Here is a 9435-nt window from a genome sequence, read left to right on the forward strand (position 1 = left end):
CTGCTGAAAGGCACAGACCAGGTGTACACACACACACCAGGTCAACACACACCACATCTAAACCTGCTGCTGCTTCATACTCCTGAAAGGGGGCACATCAGGCCCACATACAACGCTGAGGCTCCTCCTGCTGAGATGAACCTATCAGATCTAAAGAGACCAAACTGCAAATGTAAATGCAAGTGGTCAGAAGGTACAGCTGGAAATCAAACCAGCATAAACACCCTAACAACCAACTGCAGCCCCGAAGGAAACTAGTTAGAGAAATAAACAGTTAAATAAATAAATCTTAGAGACCTCCATGAAACACTCCAACTGTTTGCAGAGCTCTACTGCAGTTTTTTCAATTTGTTACACACACTTTATCATCCTGAGCAGCAGTGATGCATGATGATGTCATGTGGCGCACACACACACACACACACACACACACAGGCGGATTACAGCACACAAAGACACAGAAGGATTAACAGAACACACACACAGGATGATATCACTCTTTCACATTTACGTTACAGTAGTTTTGTTTTGATCTAACATGATCTTTGACCCCACACTCTAAAGAGGTCTACACAGCAGTAGTTTAAGAATCGGTTTAACAGATCGGTGATGGATTAGTCAGACCAAAGCTCTGGATTCACAGCTGAAACAAAACCATGATCGATCAATATTCTCTGCATGTTATAACTCAGATCTGAAGGAGACAAAACTTTGCAGTTCAAATTAATGTTCATCCCATAAAGCAGGGATGCCAAACGTGAGGCTCACAGGATGCCTGTGACAATCATCTAAGTTGTTTGTGTAGTGAAGACACAAGAGACCATTATTGTTTAGTTAGAAAACTCAACATGTAAAGTTTCTGGATTTTTCATTGTGATATGTAAATTATATTTCACATGTAATGACAGCAAACTCAGTAAATATGAAAAACTGAGATATGTGGTTGAAGAATTTCACCAATTTTTCTTAGTGTATCTCAGAATGTTCATCGTATGTTTTATAAATCCATCAATTATTAGATAAAAAAAACAGTTTAACAATAAATAGCACCCTCTGTTAACTGGCAATTTTCAACTTGTAGTTATGGTTTCAGCTTTTTTAAAAATCTTGGTTATGGCTCGGGTGAAGGTCTTCAGAATGGACTTCCTTACACTTAAAGAAAGGCAAAACGTTTGTTATAAACGGTTTTACCAGATCACATTTTATCACTCTGCTTTGAAGCAGAGTCCACAAATTTACAATAGGGTTCAGGTCAGGGCTTTGGGAAGACCAGTCCAGACGCATAATGTTAGCTTGCTTTGTCTATTCCAAAACCAGTTTTCATGTGTCTTTGGGATCATTGTCCTGGTGGAACACTCAACTGTGTCCAAGTTTCACCCATCTAGCCATTGTTATGAGGTGAAATTGAAGAATTTGGAGGTAGTCTTCCCTCTTCATGATTCCATCCACTTTGCACAATGTACCAGTACCACCGGAAACAAAAAAAAAAAAAAAAGGAAACAGAGCATGATGCTACTATCACCATGCGTGACAGCAGTGTTCATAGGTCTGAAATCCTCACCTTTCCTCCTCCAAACATACCTCTTGTCCAAATACCTCAATCTTTGTCTCATCTGACCATAAACCTTTCCCCAGAAGGCATTTGGCTTCTCAATGTGGGCAGCTGCAAATTTCAGTGGAGCTTGAAGGTGTTGATTTTGGAGCAGGAGCTTCTGTCTTGGTCAGCACCAGTTCAGTCCATGACAACATAGAACTCGCTTCAATGTAGACAGTAATGCTGGTGTTCCAGCAGGTTCCAGTTCAAGGAAGGCTTGAGCCTTGGTGGTTCCTGGGTTGTTCCTGAACATCCTGACCAGTTTTTTATAGTCTGAGAGTGATAGTTTGGATCTTCTTGGATCTTCTTCCAGACCTTGGCAAAGTGAGGACACATACAAATAGCTGGTACTTATATACAGTGGTTTGAACTAATGATCTTGAAATCAGTTGTTTAGAAATTGCACCAAGAGACCTTCCCAACTTGAGTAACTTTTAAATACTTCTTAGATCTTCACTGAGTTCCTTGGACTTTCCCAGTGTTCTGAGTATTGGCCAGTCCCATATGTACTGTCAAACAAATCCTTTTTATCCTAGAAAAGAGAAACTACCAGTTGTAGTCAATCATGGTCACTGACGAAAAGTTGATAGGCCTTGGTCTTGTCAAGTTAAAAGACATTGTAGAATCCTGAGCAACAGTTATTACAAATTTTTTATGTAAGTGTATGTATTTGAGCCTGTATCACTTTTGACCTCATATGGATTAGAGAAAATCCAAAATAAATTCAAACTTCATCTTCTTCTTGGGGTTTTTTTAAGACATTAAAGATGCATGCAGTACAATCATTCCACCCTGGAAAAAAGTTAAAAGAAATTATTAAAAGCCCCAAATTATTGTGACACTCATGCCCATGATGAGTGTAAACCTCCTACCACAACTGTGTATTTACACATATAATCAGACAATCAGAAAAAAAGTATGGCAAAACCCAGTGTGTGTGTGTGTGTGTGTGTGTGTGTGTGTGTGTGTGTGTGTGTGTGTGTGTGTGTGTGTGTGTGTGTTTGTGTGTGCGCGCACGCTGCCACCCAGTGGTCATATATTATCAATACACAGGACACCTGTCCCATTTTGTCTCGTGTTTTTGTTGCTACAAACATTAAGCAAAATGTAATTTTAATTACATAATTCTTCATTAAATAAGCCTGTAAAAAATACTTTGAGTCATTGGTTAGATGGATCTGTGTTAGTGCACACAGTAACATGTTGTAATAAAGGAAAAATACAGTGCTTGTTCGGATGAGGAGGAATAGCTGTAGGAAGATACATTTTTATGTGATACCCAGGGTAATCTTTTTTTTTTTTTTTTTTTTATTAAGTTGTATAATTACAGTTTGAATAGCTGGCCATATTTAGCAATAATAATATCAAAAATGAAACAGAAGTGGCAACACAGGTGGGACACAGAGAAAAGGGAAAAAACAGAAGAGAAAGAAATTATATTTTCAGGTCATACTGGAGTAAATGCAACAATGCAACTATTATCAAAACACTATAGAGGACAAACAGGGAGACAGTACATGTTTTATTAAAATGTAGTGGATAAAGAACATATAGGATACAGAATGGATAGATAAACTGTCAAACAAAAATAGAGAAGTGTGCAGAAAAACAAAGAAAAAAAGAACATTGTGGTTATAAGTGTTAACATGTAACTTTGCAGTACTGTGCAAAAGGCTTGAGCCACCCGTCATTTCTTTATATTTTGCTTGGAAAATAGAAAATAAGCGCAGTGTCTCATTGAATCATGTGCAAACATACATGGAAATACAGTTTACAAGGCAAAAACAGAGTTTGCACAATTCTAACTAGCTTGAAAGTCAATATTTGGTATGACCAACTTTATTCTTTGAACAGCTTGAACTCTTGTAATTTCTTTAAGCAGTCTTCAGGAATAGTTCTCCGGGCTTCTTGAAGAAAAATGCAGCCACTGTCAATCATATGCTTTCTAGAAGGTATTGCATGGTGCATCAAAGTCTGAAGGTTCTCTTCTGCATTCAAAATTGCATCAAATTCTCCACAACGTTGGCTGAAATGTAGGGACAAACCATAACAAAGCCTTCACCATGTTCACCATGTTTTACAGATGGCTGTGGACACTCACTGCTCCTCGGGCTTTTGTCTCGGGTTCCCTTCATTAAGAATGGCTTTTTGGCAGCCATTCTTAATGAATGCCCCCCCACACACACACATACATGTGTGTGTGTGGGGGGGGGCTGTAAGAAGCTCCTAGTAACAAAGTGCCTAAAGATACAAATTAAAATTAACCCTAACCCTAACAAACAAATAAAATTTCATCTGAAATGGTCAGGAACAAGAACTGGACTGGAAATCAATGAAAATATGGTCAAGCTGCTGCTTATACAGCAGACCTGCTGAGACCTTATTCCACTGGTCGACCTCGCTAATCATATAATCAGGGTCTTTCAGCTGTTCTGTGCTCTTATTTTAAACCCAGAGGTGACTATGCTCCTATACTCTGGAACAACCTCTATAAGTTCAACAGGTTGGCTGAAACAGCTTTTTTTTCTTTTCTTTTTTTTCATGTTTGTTTGTTTGTTTTCTACTGAAAACGAATTTCATAAGTTAGATTTTCCTTAATCTTGCATATGATATGATCAATAACAGAGGAACGGCGCTGATTAGGCGCCCCGTGCTCCTTCACCTCCCCTCCTCCTGTCGCCCCGCCACCACTACCACCACCACACCTACACACACACACACACACACACACACACACACACACACACACACACACACTGCAGTGTTGTTTGCAAACCGTCGACGACGACGACGAAGAAGAGAGCAGTCACGTGCGTCTATCCTGTGCGCAGCTGATCGTGACGTCACTCACCAACATGGCGGAGTGGAACAGAGGTAATGTTGTTTTGACACGTATTCACTCCTAAATATTCACCTGTATGCTGTTTATGTCAGCTCAGAGCTAATCTTACAGCTGTGTGGTAAATTTGAAAACTTTAACATTAAGGATAGTTGCACTTAGAACCCTCACAATCCCAAGAGCTTAGCTGGCAGGCTAACTAGCTTTGGAGTACTTCTAGATTGGCAAAAAGAAGTGCTAACCTGTAAGGTTCATGCCACTTTTATCACCTTTTAGAGAGGCATCTGCCAGATATTATTATTATTATTATTATTATTTGAACTGCTGTAACAATTAATCTATCGTCTTTAATTGAGTACACATTTCTCTACATGTTATTCGAACTGAACTGATTACAAACGTATATAGTTGAAATATTCATTTCATAAGGGAGGGATGTCTAGCTTGCGGCTTGGTGGCCCAGTTGGCCCCATAGCAGAGTCTGAAATTGTACCGAATCTCTGAGCTGGATTTCCAACAGTGTAAAACAGACCGGGCAGCTAATTAGAGCCAAGCATAAAGATGTATATATTTATATACATTCTGCATTACCAACTGAATACATTTGACAGCGCAATGCTGTGGTTTTACTTCATGTCTTTATTCAGTCTTTGGCTTAATGAGTTTCATGTATAAAGAGTATTCCTTCAACAGGATTTAAAAATCAGAACATTACCTGTTCTGACCAGGTTATGTGTCCAGAACTATGTGCTGGTCACAAACTGTGTATCTGAGGTCTGTCTGCAGTTTTGAACAGAAATACAACAATTCAAGGAACATTCTGTTATAAAAATTTTATAGATATGTATAATTGTTTTTTATAAAAATATATAAATTTTGTTATAAAATAAAAATGACCACTAACTTTTGGTGGCAGGATGATGGTATGTTCTCCGTTTGTGCTTTTCTAGGACATGGCTCTGTGGATGATATACTTGATGCTGAAAATAAACGGCTGGCAGACAACCTGGCCTCCAAAGTCTCCAGACTGAAATCTGTAAGTAACAACCAACAAGTGTCCCCTTCAGCAACCAGTCTGATTAATAAATCTGCAGGTTTCTAGTTATTATGATACTATTGGTGGCCAGTTTCATCATTGGCATCATTGTTGTATTGACTGTTGTCCTAGTGTAGAACCAATGCTCCAGTGTGAAATGGGATAACAGGCACATCTACACAGTTACATGATATTAAGATCTTCTTACACCAAGCTCCAGGTTCTTCCTGGCTCAGAACGAGCCTTTGGGCAGACACTAATGAAAACAACTGGTTTACGTACAGTCAAGGCAGTTAGTCTGTGTTACCATACGAAGATGACGATTACTGTTATTTCTGAGAAACTGATTCAAAATGTCTGTTGTGCTTAATAATTGTTTTAAACTTATGACTAAAACCTCTTTGGGGATGTAAAAGATGTTTTATGTATATTCACCAGATTATGTTGATGAATCACTCGGGCCTGTTTTAGCAAACAGTTACGTTTTAAATCCCTACAACTTCCTGTTTAGTTGGACACCTCCCAATCTGCAGCTAAGCTGGTTAGATGCTGAGTGACAGAGCAATAGCCTAAAAGGATAAAAGGGTAACCAAGAAGATTTTTGCTATCCTGCTCTTGAGTTTTCCCTGCTGTGTGTTCCCTTTTCAGAATCTGCTCTCATGTTCTTTCGTGTGCCTGTAATTTAACCCTGAGACGAATTTTTTGATGTCACAAATGATTCCTTTTTTTTAAAGAACAAATAAACATTTGCAAGAAATTAGATTACAATTAGAAAGACTGAGTAAGTATGGCTTGTTTAGAAGGGTTGCTAGGAGAGAAATAACAGGAAAGTTGCATTTGAGCAAACCACAAGACCTCTGGAACCATGTCCTCTGGACAGATGAGACCAAAGTGGACATGTCTGGCCAGATAGTATCAACACAAACACTTCAGACCAGCTGTCAAGCACAGTGATGGGCTTGTTCTGTTGAATCATGGAGTATACTTAGTTCTTCATACACTGCTTTCCCATTTTGGCTCAGATTTTATACAAATAATTGTTAAGTAATAACAGTGTAGTATGTCATGTTTTATTTATGTTTTGTTGAGTTATATTTACCTCAGCCCACACACATTTCTCTTTGAGAAAAATTTATAAAGACTTTCAAAAATCTATTAAACTACAAACTTATTTAAAGAAATTTCCGTGACATGTGAAACCGTGACACGAGTGTCACTGTGGATTCTTAAGGGTTACGATGTGGTAAGGAGTAGATGATTTTTATTATGTCCTTATAGATATAACCTTCTCTCATGTCTTTGTCTCACAGCTGGCTTACGACATTGACAGAGAGGTAGACGATCAGAACGAGTACCTTGATGGCATGGTGAGCATTTCTTGCCTTATAGACATAATTAAACTTTTATTAAAAAGAGATGATATTTTGACTTCTCCCATTATGTACCAAATCAGAAGATATTCCATGATTTTTTTTTTTTTTTAACCTGTTTTTACCCTATCTGCATGACGTGGCCTCTGAACTGTTTGGTTGTGTTTGACCATCAATCCATAGTTTTAACTGTGACCTCAAATTCCAACCAGAAATTTTGCTTCAAGGAAAATTTAAATAAAGTCTGAGTATAAAAAAAGAGCAGTGTTGCCAGAATCTGTGTAGATGGATACATTTATCAAACAGAGAGAACATTATAAAATACAAAGTAATACTGTCTCAAATATAGACTTTTTTTTCTTATAGAATGATCTTCTCTGTCTTTTAGGACTCAAACTTCATGAGTGCGACAGGCCTGCTCACTGGCAGCGTGAAACGTTTCTCCACCATGGTCCGATCTGGACGAGACAACCGCCGCATACTGTGCTACATCTCCATGGGGCTGGTCGTGGTCTTCTTTGTACTTTACTATCTGGTCTCCAGGATCCACCACTGACTGGAGCTGAGACTTTAAACTGTGAGGTCAAAACTGATTTAAATACGACTTTTTTTAAGAAAAAATTCTGCACCAAAGAAAGAAAACAGGGTGGAAACAGAATTGATCTGACCAGCAGGGGTGTTGGTCAGCTCACCTGGGGAAACAGTAGTGGGCGTGGTCATATCAGGAGACTCTAAAACAAGAAGGTAATGACACGCCTGAAATTTGGAATCTTCCCGTTGGCCCTGATTATATCCCGTCCTGCAGCAGTAAGTCCTAATTTGGGCTGAAGAGGACAGAGCCTGGATGCAGGAGAGGTCGGAATCCCATCCACCATATCTGAGTCTAATAGGCTGATGAACCTGTCAATCAAGAGAAACTTTCCAAAAAATATGATTCATTACAGAGTGCCGTGTGTCTCACTTCATGACGACACAATATTATAAGGGCGTTTTCACACCTAGAGCTTGTTTACCTTTTCCAAAACCTGCCAATGAGAACTTGGAGCTCTTCAGTCTTGTTTCAGTTTCTTTTCATGCACAAAAACTCAATAAAGGAGACCAAAATGCATCACGAAGATTCAACATTCACTGCAATCATTGGTCAGATATTTATAATACAGGAGTTAAAAAAGAAAATATAGAAAAATATAGGAATGGTGTCTTTATACTTGTCTAAACACCAGTCAGCCACCACATTAAAAATACATGCACATTGCATTGACACAAGACTTGTGTTCAGTTTCCTGTCCTGGCCCCTGGGATCAAACTGGCTACCTCAGTAGTCAGTAGCTGGTTTGGCCTGTATTATACTATATACTACATTCACACAAATGAGTCACACCAAGAGGAAACTGAATCTGAGTCTGACACTAATAAAGTCAGCAGGTGTGAAACAACCTGAAACTTTAGTCAACATATTTAATCTGCCAGGCTAACATTGTATTTTTGATATTTCCCATTGTCTTTAAAAAAAAAAATGCAAAAAAGGAAAGGAATGGATTCCTGGTGAGACAGAAACAGAAAAGGTTAAATGTTTTTTATTTATGTTATTTTTTTCCTTTTATTTGTCTTTATTATTTCCAGGTCAAAGATCTGCAGAAGGTGAACCACCAAAACTAGTCAACCGCACCAGTACAAAAACTGGTGCCATCTGCTTTTGGCTGGTCTTTGATAGCAGATGATGTCACTGTGTTTTGAAGGACCGCTTTTAAGACTTTTGATATGTTCCTGTTATGAGCATCCTTTGAATGAATTTTTTTTCAGTGTGTTTGCACTCCAGACTGTTTTCTTTTAATAATAGGAAATGTTGGGACCTGTCTTCTTTCTTAAGACTGTTCATATCTCTATTGTTTTTATTCCACATGCAGTCACTGAAACAGACATTTGGATATTTTTAAAAGTTATAGAGTTTTACTTTCTGCTTGTACAGCACTGACAGAAAATATTCATAATATCTAATAAATTGTTTAAATTGTAGAACATGTTCTGGATAATTGCTCTTATATGCTTTATTAAAGTTCTGGTCATTATGGGTACTGCTACAGATTATATAATTATAGAAATACAAATTAAAATATGCATATTTTTTCATAATCAGTCTTAAAGATTTTTGATTATCAAATGAAAAATAAAAAGCCTTCATTAGGAAAATTCAGTGTTTTAAGTAGTTTTTTGTGGTTTGCTCTTTGTTGCCATAAAAAGCAGCAATAATAATAGTTTTTATTCATCCAGATGAATGGCTCATTGTTTTTTTTCCATGAGCATCTATCACGGAAATACAGCTGTTAAACACTATGAACAAAAGTACACTTTTTGCAATAATAGCCAAAACAGAAAAGGTGCCGTTTGCAACGAGTTTCAGTGCAAAGGAATAAAGTAGTGAAAATTAAATGACCAAAATAAAATAACTAGCAAAATAAGAGTAGCCCAGTTACAATTAACAGACATCTAAAACATCAGTATGTTGTGCCTGTATGATTTTGTTGCTGTGTCCTTTCGGGTCGGCTCGTGTTCTTTCGGTAACTTCCGGCGTTATCTCTTTCAGACTTGATGAAAA

General features: G+C 37.9%; 1 protein-coding gene across 2 annotated transcripts; it reads left to right on the plus strand.

Annotated features, from left to right (window-relative positions):
• The first annotated feature begins 4356 nt into the window (after window positions 1-4356).
• Window positions 4357-8855, plus strand: bet1l (Bet1 golgi vesicular membrane trafficking protein-like). 2 transcript variants are annotated; one of them, XM_030731508.1, is made up of 5 exons: window positions 4357-4468; window positions 5384-5469; window positions 6780-6836; window positions 7228-7416; window positions 8463-8855. In XM_030731508.1, exons 1-4 carry the CDS (start codon window positions 4450-4452, stop codon window positions 7393-7395), a joined length of 330 nt encoding a protein of 109 aa, XP_030587368.1. In that variant the 5' UTR covers window positions 4357-4449; the 3' UTR covers window positions 7396-7416; window positions 8463-8855. The 2 variants fall into 2 exon arrangements, with proteins under 2 accessions (XP_030587368.1, XP_030587367.1); XM_030731507.1 differs by having other exon boundaries at window positions 4360-4468; window positions 7228-8855.
• The last annotated feature ends 580 nt before the right edge of the window (window positions 8856-9435 follow it).

This window comes from Archocentrus centrarchus, chromosome 6 (genome assembly GCF_007364275.1).
Source record: "Archocentrus centrarchus isolate MPI-CPG fArcCen1 chromosome 6, fArcCen1, whole genome shotgun sequence".
NCBI lineage: Eukaryota > Metazoa > Chordata > Actinopteri > Cichliformes > Cichlidae > Archocentrus > Archocentrus centrarchus.

Coding starts and splice junctions, on each gene's coding strand:
- bet1l (XM_030731508.1), top strand. Junction 5,470..6,779: donor AAGTCTCCAGACTGAAATCT/GTAAGTAACAAC, acceptor TTTGTCTCACAG/CTGGCTTACGACATTGACAG. Junction 6,837..7,227: donor ACGAGTACCTTGATGGCATG/GTGAGCATTTCT, acceptor TCTGTCTTTTAG/GACTCAAACTTCATGAGTGC.